This window comes from Rhinoderma darwinii, chromosome 1 (assembly GCF_050947455.1).
Source record: "Rhinoderma darwinii isolate aRhiDar2 chromosome 1, aRhiDar2.hap1, whole genome shotgun sequence".
Classification (NCBI taxonomy): Eukaryota; Metazoa; Chordata; class Amphibia; order Anura; family Rhinodermatidae; genus Rhinoderma; species Rhinoderma darwinii.
Window position 1 is genome coordinate 449,912,660 of NC_134687.1, and position 18,153 is coordinate 449,930,812.

An 18,153-nucleotide genomic window follows, 5' to 3' on the forward strand; every position below is an offset into this window, starting at 1 on the left:
ACTGTGTGGGGAGCACTATGAGGCATTATACTGTATGGGGGCAGCTATTAGGGGATTATAGTGTGTGGGGAGCACTATAGGGGCATTATAATATATGGGGGGCAGTGTCCGGGGGTATATTATATACAGTAGTATACAGCAGGCTCATGGGATATATATTAATTTAATGGCGTAGCATGCAAATAGGGGACGTGGCATGCAAAAGGGGTGTGGCCTAAATAATAGTTAGAGGTTACATGTTCGATTAATCGTGATTTATATTTAGGTCATAAAATCGGCCCAGCCCTATGCTCAGGCATTCGTGTTTAACGGTGACAAACACACAAATTTTCATGAAGTTGTCGCAGTCTATCCCTGATGGTAACATCACTGAATAATAATACAATTATGTTAAAATCTCTAACAAAAAAATACAAAATGAGCAGTTTTTACATGTTGTACCATTGAACAACTTCCTGTCAATCACAGCATGCAGTAAAGTGTTTTTTGGCATGTTTTTTTTTTTGGTGAGGCAGAACTGGCTTCTCGTATTCACTCTCGAAACAGTATTTTCCAGTGATAACAAAAAAAAAAAAAAGTTATTTTCTACTGTGAGACGTATGTCACTTCAACAAGTGTAAACAATACAACAAATAGCAAATATATTACATAGAGATCTGCCACGGAGCCACAATTACCTCTGCAGGATAACAAAAAAATACAGAAATACGAGTGGGAGAAGTCGCATAAATGAGGATGAATGAGCTGTATACACGAGCTATGAAACGGTCAGCATACAAGACCGACAATATATTAGAAATCTGCATTACAACAGATCATCTTTGGTCAATCTATGAGAATATATTCTGTAATTGCTGAAAAGACAATTCCCCAATACTCTGATTATTAGAATAACTGTTGAGCTATAGTCTATATTCACGTAGGATGAAGTAAAAAGCTTGTATTGATGTGACGCATTAGAAGTTCCCCCACAGTTGTTCCCTGCACCGGGATCATTACAATATGAACACCTTATCAGATATTGTTATTTGGGCAATTCCCTAATGTACTCTCTCTATTGCTGAAACGTCATATCTACATATCCCATTCATATGAGGATCACACATTTTACAGCTTCTGCTTTTTCCCCGTACACCAGTTAAAACTATGCCAGGTACACAAGATGTAGGCATGTCATATAAAGGGTTAATAAAGCCGAGGGGGTATAATAAGGGAAGAACCAAAATGACAACTATCAGAAAAAAACAATCACAGGTGACGCTTTCATTTTTGCAGAGCATTTTTTTCCCCCTTCCCACCACAGCCATTTTTCGTTTTTTTTTTCCCTCCCCGCACTCCAAGAGCATAACTTTTTCTATTTATCCATGCACACAGCAATACGAGGGCTTGTTTTGTTTGCAGGACGAGTCGTATTTTTAATGGCATTATTTATTGTACCATATAACGTACTGAAAAAAAACTTTCTTTGGTGGAATGGAAAAAAAGCCCAGTAATTCCTCTATAGTTTTTTGCAGTTTGCTTTTGACCGTGCGATAAAAACGCCCCATGCATATGACAGTCATCCGCATTTACGGCTGTGCTCCCATTATAAAGTATGGGAGCACGGTCCGTAAAATAAAAAAATAGCACGTCCTATTTTTTACGGAAACTTTCTACGGCCCGGACACCTTCCCGTGAACATACGGGAAAGTGTCCGTCGGCCATAGAAATGAATGGGTCTGTAATTAAGGATAAAATCTATGCTCTTGTGCGTGGGGCCGAACTTTATTCTGCAGGTCAATACAAAAATGGCGATGCCACATTTGTTTAATTTTGCCTCCTAAAAGCATACTGTGCGGTATACGTTTGTATTTACATTGGGGCCACGGTGTATAAATGTGGGAGCCTTCCATTGAAAGTATACATCAGGTAAGGCCCTGTTCACACGGGTTTTTTTTAGCGCAGAATCAGCTCCAAAAATTGCCCAAAACCGCCTCCCGTTAATTTTAATGGGAGGCGGAGGTGTTTTTTTTCCCGCTCGTTTGAAGGAAAGGCGACATGCTCTTTCTTCCCGTAATTCCATCTCAGATCTCCCATTAAAATGAATGGGAGACAGAGAAAGCGTTTTTCGGTCGCGGCGCTCAATGTCTGCAGCCGAAAACCGCGGCAAGAAAGTGCAAGCAGGTCAAATCTGCATCGAAACAGATTTTTTTCTGTCTGCGAAATACTCCGTGTGAACAGGGCCTAATACTCCCAACACAGACCTCCAACGGAAGGCTCTGACCAGATGTAAACTCTGTGCCACAAGCGAGTTGCCCATCTATAGCCATGGTCAGTGAACTACTTACTATGACATACTACTGCCACCAATAATGACATTTCAACAGAATTAGCAAATAACTGCAGCACAATGTTGTAGCCCAACTCCACTCAAAACCTGAAAACAGTGAACCCCAACATCTCACTACCCCCCTATTGCCTCTAGTAATAGTGAGCAGTCATCTCAAACCCTCGTAGAGCCTTCTACTATTGGAAAACACACTGGAGATTTGCAAGAGCAGATATACCTGCTTTCTGCTACAAGGCGGCATGACTTTCCAGCCACAGTAACCAAGACTGATTTATAAACAAACCACTGGGGGCACTGAACAGGTACTGGTGCAGGTGGTGTTGTTTACTAGCATGCTGGGCGGGCATCTTGTATTGGGATATAGAACATGTGGAGATAAAATCAGTGTATGAATTTCCTTCATTGTGCCTCATGTATAAGAACTAGTACTGGCTAGGAGCCAGAGCACATTATGAAATGGAAGTGGTGACCTGAATGGTTTCTACGGGTAACTCTTAATTTTTCCTTTGCTATAGTTTTTGGAGAAAATAACTCAGGCTCCGGCTTTTACAAGTTAGTATAAAAAAATTTCATAGGACATACAGTAGACCAGGGGTAGGTAACCATATTTGTATAGTGTGCCGATAAAAATAAAAAAAATCAATGATGAAATACTCAGTGTGCCATGTAAATATGGAAAGTCGTATAAGACAAACGGTTACCACATATGTGACATAAATCGATAATTCAGTTACTTAAACTTACATTTCAGTGTGAGCCTTGTACTTGACTTTCTTTGGAAAGATGATCTGTCTGTGGTGCATGAGGCTACTGAACACCAGCTGGGGAGGGGGTAGCACATAGGAGAGACCACGGCTACTGAACACCAGCTTGGGGGGCGCTGCACACAGGAGTGAGCGGCTACTGAACACCAGCTTGGGGAGGGGGCGAATAGGAGATGCCGCAGTTACTGAATGCCAGCTAGGGGACACTCCACACAGGAGGGACTACTGAACACCAGCTTGGAAAGGGGGCGCACAGGACATGCCACGGCTACTAAATACCATCTAGGAGACACTCCATACAGGAGAGAGGGACTACTGAACACCAGATTGGGGAGGGGGTCACAGGAGATGCCACGGCTACTAAATACCAGCTTTTGCACATAGGAGAGAGAGCAGTCACCTTTTCTAACACATTCTTTTACAGAGCGTTTACTGACCTCTGTCCTTGCGGCGCTGATCACCGGGAGAGAGAGCAGTGCTGCATTGTGTGCTTGCCAAGTGTTCAGCAGAAACAAAGACCATGACAGAGGAAACAAAGACCATGACGCACTGCTCTTTCACCTGGTGATCAGCGCCGACAAGCGTGTAATGAAGCGCCGCTCTCTCTTCCGGTGTTCAGCGATGCCAAGCACACAAAGGCGCTGGACAACGGGAAAGGGAAGTGTGCCAGCAAACCATGCCCCACGTGCCGTCTGTGGCACCGCTGCCATAGATTGCGGATTCCTGCAGTTGACCATAGCTGGTCACCGTTAGGTATTCTCAGTTTAATATAGTCAAGCAAATGTGAATGGTTTAAGAGCGGGCCCATGTTCTTACCTGACCGATCCAAGTTACACTCTGCTAAATCACTAACAATGGCTATGACATGTTGCTTTTAGCCGGCACGCAGATCGATGCCCACAGTACCAAGGGGCAGTATGAACTCTTTAGCACAATAAACAGGAATAAACTCCTCACCTGTTTGATCAGCATGTATGTTTTACACATGATTGCTTCAATACTGGCCAAATCATATGTGGTGACTTTCTGACCCTGCTGCCAAACACGATATGCCTCGAGAAGCAAGTTCTTGCTGCTCTCAGTGTCATCTAACAACTTCCGCTTGCGGCTGGCTCGGTGCGGCATGTCCTCCATTAGCTGAGGTGTGTGCTGTCCTGGGGTCCTGCTACCTGCAGGCACATAATGTTTCGAACTAATACTCAGTTCTTCTAGTGATAATTCTGGACCCTCGAGTCCCTTATCCTTAAAGATCCTAGCTGGATCCTTGCGATGCTGGTCCACGCGTTTTTCAGGGTTGCAGGAATGTCCATCATGGTCCATTTGTTCTAAAGAATGAGACTTTGCAGTCTCTTTCATAATCCTGATTTCTGCCGTTTCCATGGTCTGAGAAGCAGAACCTTGTACGGTCTCTTTGCCCCCATTCTCAGATGCTCCTGAAGCCACCCCTTCACCTACAACCAAGTTCTTTCTAGGTGTTACATCTTTCCGGTCCTCTGATGTGGGCCGGCCGGTGACGTCTGTGGTCATGGAAGCTGCTAAGAACGGCCCGGGGTCCGGACTTTTGGGATCCTGGTGAAAGATATTCATCAATTAGGTACACTTGAGTTTTAGAATAACATTTTAATAAAGAAATAACAGCTGGAAATTACATTTAACAGTGCCAAAGTCAAAATGCAGCTCATCATTTTCGATTTAGCTAAAAATAGAAGAAAAATATGTAAGAATGTATGTATCTTTTAGCTCAAATTGCATGAGGTATAAAACAAAAACAATGTCTATGGAAGGCTCTCATTCTGCATTAAAGGTGTTGGCCACTTTTATGATTATTATTATTCATTTATTTACCAAAATGTTCTAAAAATGGTATTATACGCCACTTACACGGTTAGCAGATCAGCGCCGAGGTCTTCATTTGTTTAGTACAGTCTCCTCGACAGACTGCACGGTTGCCTGTCCTAAGCATGGCATCTGATGGAGGGGCGTGAGATGTGACACATCCATCAGCGGCATCATGTACGTGCGCTAGTCTTCCATGCACAGTCCTTTCAATAGAGCCTGCTGATGAACCTGTCCGGTCACATGCCCCTCCATCAGCAGCCATGTTTAGGACAGGAGCGCCGTGCAGTCTGTGGAAAAGACCGTACTAAACAAGGGGGCGGCGCTTTACAAATGGAGACCATGGAGCAGACCTGCTAACAACCGTGTATTAGTTAGTGGAATACAATATAATTTTTTGCACATTTTACAAAATAATCATATAAATAGCCAACCTCTTAAATTTGGAGAAGACCCACAGATGTCCATAAGTCTGTTCTTAGGATTGGTGAGTTTTGCAGCACTAAATATAAATATATATATATATATATATTATAACACACTTCTTCCACACATACACAAGTCGACACATTGAATAGCAACAGTCGATGTGATAGAAAGGCGACCACCATCTCTGTGTTTAGACCTTAGTGTAATATGTACGGTGGGTTGGCTGCAGCTTCTCTCTTATAGATTCACATAGCACTAAGCCAGGAAAACAGGAACATCCTGATAGAGACGCCGGTGAGACAGAACGTGGATGCTGCGCTCAGAAAGTGAACGGTGAATATTCCAGACAGTAAGTTGGGTATGCCATAAATAAGTAAAGGGGATTGCATGTTGGATAACTGGCAGAATTATTGGGGAAACTAGAGATGTCTTTAAAGGAGTTGTCTCATCTAATGGCTATGATATGCCACCAATGTCCGATCAGCAGCGTCTGTTTGTTGTGACTGACAGGGCTAGGAAAGTGATGTGCCACTTAGTCTGCTGTCGGCTCCGCTTGACTTTATCCGGGCGCACGCATGGGCGATTTGCCACCACCGTCTTTGAAGCTGCTGCTTCAAAAGAAGTGTATGGCTGATGGACTTCCGCCTGCGATAACAGCTGATCACCAGGGATTTCAGAAGTGGGACTCACACCGGTTGCATTTCCAGAAGAGTTTGTTATAAATAATAATAATTCAATCATTATGCTGATAAGTTATCTATCACTTCCAGGTGCTAAATGTACAAGCAATTGGCAGATGATTTTTAGATACAGATATCACCCAGCTCAGTGGTTCTGTCACAACTCAAGTCTAACAATGGCTTGGTATACATGTCTGCCACCGTACAATAATGTGACCAAGATGTATTGTTAGCACAGCTTAGGACTCCAGATGCCGCACCACAGAAGAGACAGTGAAAAAACAAAGACTTGATCTAAATTGCACACGCTTCCCTTACCCCAGACAAGTCACTCAGCATGTCCGCCAACACTTTTACGGTAAGAACGAAAGCTCGCTGTGCCAAAACCTGCCGATCCACATCCCGCAAATACTTCCTACAGACAGAGGAGAAGGTTTGCTGTTAGAAAGCCTGTAACACTTGCATACATCACTACCTTTTATATAGTTCCAGCTTCTAGTATAGCTCTAGTATTGTTTCGTACACAATCGACTTAACATTAAATCATTTATATAATGAAAAATTACATCACAGTTTCTTTTGAATAATCAGTGAAATATCAAGTATATCTGCTTATATGTTCCAAACTTCCATGTGTCTTAGGCTCTGTTCACATCTGCGTTGGGGTCCCGTTCTGACGTTCCCGTTGGAGGTTTCCGTCAGAACGGGACACTGAGCAGACACAAACGGACACCGACGGAAACCAGAGGGGGCAAGGATGCATGTGTTTATACTCATGTGAATATGAATTACCGGTTGACCAAACACAGCTCTCCATAAGCTCCAAAATGGCGCACAACGGTTGCAAATGCCTGTCGCTGGTTACAATAGGAAGAGAAGTTCTGGTGTACTAACTGCGGATCTAACAAGTGAACAACTGCGCAGACTAAAGGAAACAGAACCATCATAAGTACATGGAGTTTTATTATTTTAGTGGAGAGGCACTATAACATTGTATTTTGAAACAAAGCAAGTCAAAGCCTATGTCAACCATGCAGAGTTAAGATATCTTGAGATATGTTCACACCGTGTTTTATGCAGCTTATAGAATAGGAAGCTTTGTTTTTTTTTGGGCTTTTTAGAAATTAGAAAAAAAATAATATAATTTTAAAACAAGATGCAACAGGATGTTTATCCTGTTGCCATGGACTTAAATTATTAGAAAAACAGGATCAGTCTGGACAGGGCCGAACTTAGGGGTGTGCAACCTGTGCGAGTGCACAGGGCGCCACTGGGCAGGCCGTTTGAGCTCTATGTCCTCTGCTCTTGGTTACACGCAAGGAGCAAACAAAAAAAAAGGAGAAGGCAGATATTCCAACTAAACAAGAAGTGCTCATCTACACCTTCACGGCCTGTAAGACTGTGGAGCAGGCAAGTGAATAAATTACAATGTGGCATGCATATTTTAAGTATCTGGATTAGAACTGATGACTGTGCGAGTCTGAGTGTAAAACAGTATTATTTGTTTCATAAATAAAAAGGCAGTCTGATCCTTACTTCCCCTGATCGGGGGTCCTCTGTAGCATACACGAGATCTTCAGCAGCGTGTTGGAGTCTTTAAGTTGAGCCAAAACGTTCAAAAGTAGAAAAATGGAACGGTTCATATGTGAAGCAAAGCTGCCAGGGCGATCTATCTCATCCACCGGTATCCGCCAGATTCCCTAAAAGCCAGAGAAGTTAAATGATGGTTAGTAGTATTAAAATAAGGCACTGACATTATACCGCATTTGCTGGACTACGGGACATATATTGGAGGATAAAATGCAAGTTTAGATGATGGAAAAACAGAAAAAACACCATATCTCATTCAAGCTACTAGACACACACACAGATTGTAGCGCAAAAGCTCTTCAGTAACGTAAAAAATTGTTAGAAAAGGTATTTACATATCTCTGTATGTATCATCACAAATGTTGCTACAGGTGATCGGCCTAAAAATCCCATGGAAGTATATGCAAGGCCCATGAGAATATATCAGAAGATGCAATGACTGTTTACAGTGAGAAACAAAAATCGACCCTTTAAAATATTGGACTCTCGTACTCCAGCATGAATTCTCCAAGAAAAGTACGGCCTTCATGTGCATGAACACAATTCTCATTCTGCAGTACTGTAAAACGCATGGTGTCTGGAGACAGCCAATTCTACCTCACTTTATCCCTTAGCTCTTCACCGTCTACACTGAGCCCCAAACATAACGCATTATCTAGCTGGCTCCCCTGATCGTCTGCGGGTTAGTTAGATTGTGCCTAATTAGTAAGCCACCCAAACATCTTGATCGAGCTGGCGTGGGAGGAAGGGGTGAGGGAGGAGGGAGACAATGGGGGATAAAAGACTAGCTTTTACTGATAATTCTCACTCTATATTTACGCAGCACCAGATGCAAGTGTGCCACGTCTGAACAACAAAATAGGAGTAAGAGGGGCAGAAGGACAAAGTCTGTGCACGTATAGCAAAACGCAAGTCTGAAAAACCGCAGTGGACGTTTGCGGAGAGGTTCAATCTTGAAGACCCGAGTGGCTAGATTGTCTATGTTGGATCGGTGACTCCTCATACATACTACCTTTTAGCACCCTCTACAATCCAGCTGTTTACAGGTGTCTCAGCCAGGCTGGGCGCTCTTCAAAATTCAGCCGCATTGATAGAATCTGGATTTTTGTTAAAGTACTTGAAGGAATGTAGCGATGTTTAGTTACACGAGAAGATTTGATGTGACAAGAAGGTAACCATGAATCCAGGAGGAATATTGAAGGCTCTTTCTTATTCATGTGGCATTTAGGTTGTCCTTCCCATCAGTGCATTGATAGAATGGGGCTATGGCAGCGCAGACGGCACGGAGTACCTGCAGGTTCATGGCCAGCTTCAGCCGGTGTCAGGCTGAGAAGATGCGGTCCGGTTCTGCATATTTCATTATGTTCCTAGCAGACACTGTGACCAGGCGGAATGAACACATTCCTCATGCACTTGTTTTACCAGAATAGTTGAACTTGCACGATTTTACTCCAGGGTGCAGCTTTGTTCTCTAAATGTCATCTAGGAATCTAACATACCCATCTATAGCCTAAAGGGTGACCCTGGCATCTAGTGCATACAATAGGGCCATTGCAAGAAAGTTCAACATTCAAGGTGATATTTGTTGAATATATTTCCATCTGGATATAAATTCCTTTCCGCCATGCAATATTATTGACAAATCTGGGGGAAAAAAAATAATCACTACAACTCGATCCTCTAATCTCATAGTTAATCTCCACAGGTTTATAACCTCCTCTGTACACATGACCACTGCTGGGGAAAAACCATCATTCTAACACAGTGAGGGCTTATTCAGACGAACGTGGGGAAACTCGGACATGAAAAAACGGCAGTTTTTCACGTCTGCGTTGCCCCTGTGCGGGTCCCGTTTTCACGGATCCACATAAACTTGAGTCTATGGAGGGATCCGTGAAAACGGAAGAAAATAGGACATGTTCTATTTTTCAACTGACCCTTTACACTGTCTGTTGAAACAACGGCCCCATTGAAATACATGCGTCCGTGTGACGGCCGTTGTTTTACGTACGTATTCAATGTTCGCGTGAATAAGCCCTGATAGAAATCCAAGAGCGATAACACAGCTCGCTGGCAACAGCAGAGAGCGCAGCTACCTGCAAAATGTTATACTCCCAATGCATACGATTGGCGAGGAGCTGAGCACACAAGTGCGGGGAGGAATAGATGACCAGTTTTGGAATAGGTTTGGCTTTTGCCTGCTCTCAGACTTGAAAGGCATCAGTCCAGACTTTAGAGAGCTAAGAGAGTCCAATGCTGCTGCATAATTCATTCTTTTCCTGTGTCTGCACCCGCAGAGAAAACCAAACAGCAAACACAGGAACACAGCCAGCCCTGCTACTAAGGGAGGGGAAAGGGAAGAGAGATAAACAGTTACAGGCAGCAAGAAGACATGGAAACTCAAGAATCACGCAGGAGAAATGAGCAACAGGGAGATAGAAGAACACCAGGCAAAGCAAAAACAGGAAAAGTCCACCTTTACCAATCCGTGCCGCATGGACTACTCCCCCAACCCTCCCTTCCTGCAGATAGAAGGGTGAAGGCTGAGCATGTCATTACACAACTTTACAAAGTCTACCAAAAGCTATTTATAGACCAGGAGGAAAAAAGTCATTCATCCAAATGAGGAGAGGTCTCCCCTCCTACATCCAGCCACACATGGCACCAGCTCTGGATGCCACTTAATTCAGCGCCATAGTCAGACACTTCATTGCCACCAGACATACTCCGTTATACATAGAAACATGTGCCCCATTGTGCTTCTCAACCAGTTGTGAACTTTAAAAAAGGTGGGTGCCTAGGAAGATTGTCTAGCACACGTGAACCTATACAAATCGCTCCTACCATAGTAATGAATACGCGATTCCTATACTGGGGTGAGATCAAATTTCATACGCAAACGATAAAAGCATATGCGAGTGCTGACCCACTTACGGATCCACCTAGAGCGTATGTGTCATTTGGTCAGGCGATTATGCACAGGCAATAACACACAGCATCAATATCTGTAATGAAGAAGAAGGAAAGAGGGGTGGGGGGGGGGGGGGGGAGAAGAAGCAGCAGTAACTCACCATCACAGTAAAGAAAGGCCCCTCCAGTCACACATCCCTCACAATGACTTCAGGCTACTCCAGAGTAGGGTGCAGCTGGCAGGGTGCAGCTCAGGCCTGGCACAGCCTAGGTAGCAGCACCAGGGGCTGAAAGGAGCAGCAGTGACAGGCTGTCTGTATCTTGCACAGCCTTCCGCTTCACACCCACGCACTCCCCTCTTCTCTCCTGACCCTGCACTAGTCCAGCTTGTTAGTGTGTGTGGATCTGTGTGTATGTGAGCTTCCTTAGTGCCACCCATAGCCTAGAGCAACCAATAACACACAGCCAGTGTGTCCGCCCACATGAACGCCCACGCACACAGCCACAGAGCTAATGCACCTAGCAAGCTGTGTGCATACATATGTGTATACAAACAAGCGGTGTGTATGCAGCACGTTTAGCTCTACATATGCGCACTCGGCATGCTGTGCACACACGGTGCCTACGTAGACAGGACAAGTGTTTCCGTGTAGATTACGGATGCACACAGCTTGCCAGGTGCATTAACTCCAGAAAACATACATAATAACGCATGCAGACTTCTGTCCAATCAGAGCACCCCTTCACAGTATATAATGTAAACAAATGTCAACCGCATCCATATCATAAGGATACATACAACCCCGGTAATATGTGGACTGTATAAAACGCAGCTACCTACTAGAACAGAATAGAGCGCGGTTTGTTTCCTCCAATGCTGCTCGCCCTGCAGTTATCACGAATTGTCATTTCTTTTTCTGTTGAATGTAATCTCTTATTCCCTGTTATCAGCCATTTCAGGTAAGGTGACACAGGCCTCACTAACCAATATGATAATGAGACTAATGATCAGAGACATATTCTACATATAATGCATTTAAATTAAGACCATTGGCCTCAAAGCGACAAATGTTTCAAATATACAACCATAAAAAAGAAGGTGAAAAAAATATATATTTCATAGAGATACTGCAATGATAGATTTACAAGTTAACCAATAAAGGATCTGGACATTGTGGCGGCAAAAACTCAATAGCAAATAACAGTAGGATGTACGTTCTCTTTACTGGTATCATATATAATACACACTAAGGCCCCATGCACACGAACGTGCTTTTGCGGCCGCAATTCCCCCTAAAATCCACGATAGAATTGCGGCCCCATTCATTCCTATGGGGCCATGCACACGACCGTGGTTTCCACGGTCCGTGCATGGCCCAGGAGCCCGCACCGCAGAAAGAACGGGCAAGTCTTATTACGGCCATGTTCTGCGATCCGGGCTCATTAAAAATAATGGCCGTGGCCATGTGCATGGCCCGCGATTTGCGGGCGGCTCACGTCTGTCACTCCGTGGCCGGCCGGCCGACCCAAAAATGATGGCTGTGCACATGGCTACAGTCGTGTGCATGAGGCCTTAGGCCCCATGCACACGTCCGGAGATTTTATACGAAATTGCGGATCCGTAATTGCGGACAAAATACGGAGATTCATTTCTATCGGCCAGACACATTCCCATATATTTACGGGTGTGTGTCCGGGCCATAAAAATGAGCCACAAAAAATAGGTTGCATTTACAGACCGTGCTCCTATACGTATTACTGCCAGCACGGTCCGCAAATGTGGATGACACTCCGCGGGCCCGTCCGTGCAGTATTTACTGACCGTAAATACTGCACGGACGTGTGCATGGGGCCTTATAATAGAACAGCATGCATAAACAATCCGGAGAACCAATGCGGCACCTACAAAACTTCTCTAAGTGGAGCAAAACTTGCCAGGTGGTCATTCTATTCAGACTACAGCAACTTACTCCCTCAGCAGCAATGCAGATATTCATACAAAGTGACAGGGACATCAGCAGTCCTATCCCACCCACAATGCTGCTATATGTACCTGTGCTGTAACAATGCTGCTGAATCACACCTCAAAAATGGAGCTGCTACTCTGCTCTTTGATATTGAGCTTCTGATGCCAGGCCCAGTCGGATGGCACAGGTACCAGGCTAGTATCTAGATCACTACCTGAAATTCCAGTAAACCAGCAGCACAAATGTGTAAATAAACCATGTTAGCCCATTATAAAGGGACTATTGTTTCTGCAGGGTCTTTATTTTTGCCTAGGCTGTGTTCACATCTGCATCATGGGCTCCATTAGCACAGATTCCATCATATTTGAGGGGAACTATAGCGCAACAGGCACAGCTGCATTACACCGATCCGAAACTGCGTTGTGGTTTCCATTTAGATGTGAACAGAGCCCATACTGTCGGGCCAGTAACTGAACACATCTTTAGCATAATTTATTCCTAAATTCCCATACAATATTGCACCATGTATGAATCTACAGATCGGTGAATACAGCTTAGGTCATTTAGACAAAAAAAAAAGGATAAAATCTATTCATATATTGTATATGCCACGTTACACGTATGCCACGTTACACGTAAAATGAGGCGCTCCTTTAATAATTCTGTTGGTCTCCCACAACTTTTCTGTACGGCGCTGCCGAATACATTGGCGCTATATAAGCAATGGGAAATGAACTTTTCATTCTCTCTGTAGTGTAGACCTTTTTTTAGTTCCCATTTCACCTAGCTTACACATAACTATGACATATACTCCTTTATCAGGTGCTCATGAAGGACATTCCTCCTACAAATTGACTGACACCTTCTGTCACATATACATCTGTTACTGTAGCTGCCATTACCGCTTCCCCAAGGGTCGAGGCTCTACTTTCCTTAAATCCTGGATGACAAATGTGCCTAGATATGCAAAAATGCATCCCCCATCCCCCGATTTAGTATTTAGGACCTTAGGAAGGCTGATTGACAACCCCTATGGAAGATATAATGACAGCCATGTACAATACAATTGGCACCCAAACCAATGCATGTAACGGTCATTCAGAAAAGTGTGTATTCCCCTTACAGAGGGCGATAATGCACAGGTATGACTACCTTACCAATCTCGACTATATTTATGTATTAAATTTCCTTTTAGTCTGGCACCTGATCGTCCTGTTCCTGGCTCTGAATTGCACGAAGATACCAATCTGAAGCTTCCTTTGACTAAAGAAAACAAAGTAAAATGAGCACATTTTATGTTAGATTGTTTTATCGTTTACAAATTGACACTATTATTTCTTTTTCAGCTGCATGTCTTTATGGAATATTCTATTAAATGTTTATTTACTAACCTGTATCTTATCCGGGTTCTGTGATAATTTAGTTATATGAATATTCAATATTATACAGAATATAATCTGAAACCTACCACTCACATCACGTTTAGGCCTTCCGTTGGAGGTATACGTCGTGTAGAGTCTTCCCGACGTATACCTCCGGCGGAAGGCCTAAATGTATCCCGCTGCATCATACAGTGGGATATGTCACCCGGGGACCGGCCCATATATGGGAAGTGATGTCAGGAGTTTCCGGTCGCTGGAGTCCCCGAGCAGTGCATCAGCTAGCACTCTGCCTGGGAAATACAGCACTGCTCTTGAATTCACGGTCTATATATGGACAGTGATGTCGGGGAGCTCCCCGAGGCATATGTTTATTGTATACCTGTGATGGATGCCATACAGTGCCATCTGTCACCCATAGGCACCTATGTGGAAAAAAAACATATACAGTGTGGTACATGTTTTTTTTTTGTGGGATCCCTCAGAATTTAATAGCGTAGTTTTCTAAACTATTAAATTCTTTAAAAAAAAAAAAAAAAAAGGTATATCGATTTACACCAGCCCGACGGAGGCCAAAAGGACACTCTTTAGGGGTTTGTCAGGATAATGGACCCCTGTGAACATTTTAATCTTGTACGTCATGAGCTTTCCTTACGTACAAAGATAAACATTGGGCAATAATGTGATGTGAATGGGGCCATGATGTAGCATGAACATTGCTGTGCTGAATTCCCTTTACAATACAGGATGAGTGCAGGATAAGTAAAGGCCCTTTTACACAATCAGGTGAACGGGCATTAGTACGAATGCTCGTTCACGATCGCTGCCCTGTGTAAAGATGAGATTGCAGTTATTACAGGTGAAGCACATTGAAACCATGTGCTTCACATGTAATCACCGCATGGCCAAAAATCACATTGCAAAACAGCGACGATTCGCGGTAAAACACATGAAGTTTTTACAGCAATTAAGAAGCACATGAAAATCGCTACAAAACTGCAGAAAAAATGCCCTAGGGAATCTCAGCCTGAACAGGGTAGCGATCAGCCGATGGACGAGCAAATCTTTTAAGCGGTCAGAAAATTGGTCGGCGGAACATCTCCCTGTATAAACCGGGAGATGTGTTGCCAACATGATGCAAATGCATGGGGACAAACAGTTGAAGCAATTTGTTTTTGTCCCCATAATCCTGATTATGGCTCCGTTTGAATGGAGCATACGATCGCCAATTGACAAGATGTAAAGCCGATCGCTGCTCGTGAAAGGTGGTAAACACGGGCAAATATATGCACATGTCAAAGCAACTCAATGTATTAAGACAGCAAGAATGGGATGAGAGGTTTGCGTTACCTTCTCTTACCCTATAGATAAAGTCCATTTAGATAGAGCATTACTGCCAACCTCCAGCACTACGTAGATGGGGAAGGTCAGTATACACTTGGGAAAGGTCAGTAAACAGATGAATCCACAAAAAAAAGAAAAAATAGACATGTCCGCACATCCCCATATTTCATAATGATCAATTGCTGCTAAGCTTCATTTTCAAGAATTAACATGAGGTTCTTAGAACACATTTTCATCGTATAATCCCACTTGCCACTTCATGGCGACCTCTATAAAGTCGGTCCCTACGCTTAACCTTGGTACAGGACCACAAAGCGACCCCCACCACCATAGTGCTGCACCGGTAGGGAGAGTAAACTAGAAGCCAAACAGCACCACTGCTGCCGGGCTAAATTACCTTGGCTCTGGGAAACATCGTGTACAGTCCTTGGCTTCATGTGTGAATTGCAAGTGTGCCCGATGCCACTACCAGACTCATCTCGCTAATTTGTAAGTTATTTTACTAACTATCTAATGCCGATATGGCCGTTTTTGATGTGGGCAGGTTTGGAACATTAAACCACAGCTGCATAACATGCTGGTTGATTAGTTGCTACAAACCTAGTGACAAGTCCCCTTTAAGCGTAGGGAATTACTTTAAACAGGTCACGGCTTATACGGTTTGCTAAAAATGTGTAAAGAACCTCATGTTAATTTTTCATTAAAATACATATGCAAAATGAAACCTCATCCAGACATTAATATTCAACGCCTTTGCCTTAAAATTGCGGCAACATGGGGTGGACCCTACCCTGGTCACTTTGGAACCGTTACTAGCGCCCACTGAACGGCAACTGAAATTGTGGCGGAACCTTCCATTATGACTTGTAGGTTGTATAAACTTGTTTAACCCCTTAATGACCGCCGATACGTCTTTTTACGGCGGTCATTAGTGGGCTTTATTCTAGAGCGCCGCCAAACTACGTCGCTGCATTAGAATAAAGTAAACAGAGCAGGGAGCCGTGAAATCTCCCTGCTGTCAGCTGCCAGAAGCAGCTGAGGGCTGGGGGCGTCCCTGCTCTGCCGGGTGAGATCGATATTAGTATCGATCTCACCTGTTTAACCCTTCAGATGCGGTGCACAATAGCGAGCACCGCATCCGAATGGTTTTGGAGAGAGGGAGGGAGCTCCCTCTCATCTCACTGACACCCGGCGATAAAATCGCCGAGTGTCTGTGTCTTCTATGGCAGCCGGGGGTCTAATAAAGACCCCCAGGTCTGCCTGCAGCAAATGCCTGCTAGATCATGCCGCAGGCATGACCTAGCAGATGCCTGTCCGTTTTAAACGGACAGGCAGTAATACACTGCAATACAAAAGTATTGCAGTGTATTATAATAGCGATCGGAGGATAGGGAAGTCCCCTAGTGGGACTAGTAAAAAAGTAAAAAAAGTTTAATAAAGTTAATTTTAAAAAAAAGTGAAAAAAAAAAAAAAATGAAAAACCCAGCTTTTCCCCTTACAAAATGCTTTACTATTAAAAAAACTACAATAAAGCAAAAAAGTTACACATATTTGGTATCGCCGCGTCCGTAACGACCCCGACTATACAGCTGTTACATTATTTAACCCGCACTGTGAACGCCGTAAAAAATAAAATAAAAAACAATGGAAAAATTGCTGTTTTCTGTTAATCCTGACTTAAAAAAAATTTGATAGAAAGTGATCAAAAAGTCGCATCTACTCTCAAATGGTACCAATAAAAACTGCAAGTCGTCCCGCAAAAAACAAGACCTTATACAGCTATGCCGACGCAAAAATAAAAAAGTTACAGCTCTTCGAATGTGACAATGGAAAAATCTAAAAAATGGCTTGGACATTAGGGCCCAGAATGCCAGCAGGGGGAAGGGGTTAAAATTATCTATCTTTATACCCATTTCACGCATCTACTCTGAAGATTCCCAGGAAATTGTTCCGTGACTTAGAGGACCTACTACGATACTTTTACTAGAATGGTCAAATTCCTAGATTTGGTTTAGACTCTCTACAGGCCATTGAGAACAATGGTGGCATGGCAGCCCCAAATATGAAATACGTAGTCTTATCTCTTAGCTGGTATATCACTGGTGTGTTGACATCTATAGGAGCAATGCTGCTAATGCATTAGCTGGGGATTTATAGGGATCCTGTGAAAGTGTAACCAATTTATTATATTGCTATTAACCATCTTCCCCTGTATTGCCTCTTCTTAGGACAGTTGCCCAGGCTTGAATGCCAGTTCAAAAATTTGCCCCACGTGCTCCACTTTAACTGCCTTTGGGTAACTCCCACTCACCCCACCTATATTCCCTACAAGGGGTGTCTCTTTGGGCCAAATTGGGGATCAAATATTTAGCACACCTCTTTTTAAAAGGCACTGAATTAACCTCCTTTGCAGAATTAAGAGACAGATGTAGAGTCCCACGGAATGCAATCTTTAATTACCTTCAGCATCCTAATGCCCCTTCTACTGGCTATTCAAAACTTGAGGGCCTTCTTGGGACTGTATATGCTAAGCCGCATTATAATATTATATATATATATATATATATATATATATATATATATACACACACAGTGAAGGAAATAAGTATTTGATCCCTTGCTGATTTTGTAAGTTTGCCCACTGTCAAAGACATGAACAGTCTAGAATTTTTAGGCTGGGTTAATTTTACCAGTGAGAGATAGATTATATATATATAAAAAAAAAAAAGAAAATCACATAGTCAAAATGATATATATTTATTTGCATTGTGCACAGAGAAATAAGTATTTAATCCCCTACCAACCATTAAGAGTTCAGCCTCCTCCAGACCAGTTACACGCTCCAAATCAACTTGGTGCCTGCATTAAAGACAGCTGTCTTACATGGTCACCTGTATAAAAGACTCCTGTCCACAGACTCAATGA

The 18,153-nt window shown here is 43.3% G+C and overlaps 1 protein-coding gene across 6 annotated transcripts in view; it reads right to left on the reverse strand.

The window, feature by feature from the left end:
• CABIN1 (calcineurin binding protein 1) overlaps positions 1–18,153 on the reverse strand; it is a 127,893-nt gene that overhangs the window by 25,132 nt on the left and 84,608 nt on the right. For 3 of the 6 annotated variants that reach the window (XM_075832067.1, XM_075832045.1, XM_075832053.1), the window contains exons 30-33: positions 13,709–13,768; positions 7,575–7,738; positions 6,357–6,453; positions 4,051–4,662 (exon numbers count right to left, since the gene is read on the reverse strand). In XM_075832067.1, coding sequence (XP_075688182.1) covers positions 4,051–4,662; positions 6,357–6,453; positions 7,575–7,738; positions 13,709–13,768 — 933 coding nt within the window. The remainder of the gene's footprint in view (positions 1–4,050; positions 4,663–6,356; positions 6,454–7,574; positions 7,739–13,708; positions 13,769–18,153) is intronic. The other 3 variants (XM_075832073.1, XM_075832077.1, XM_075832059.1) reach the window with 1 other exon arrangement.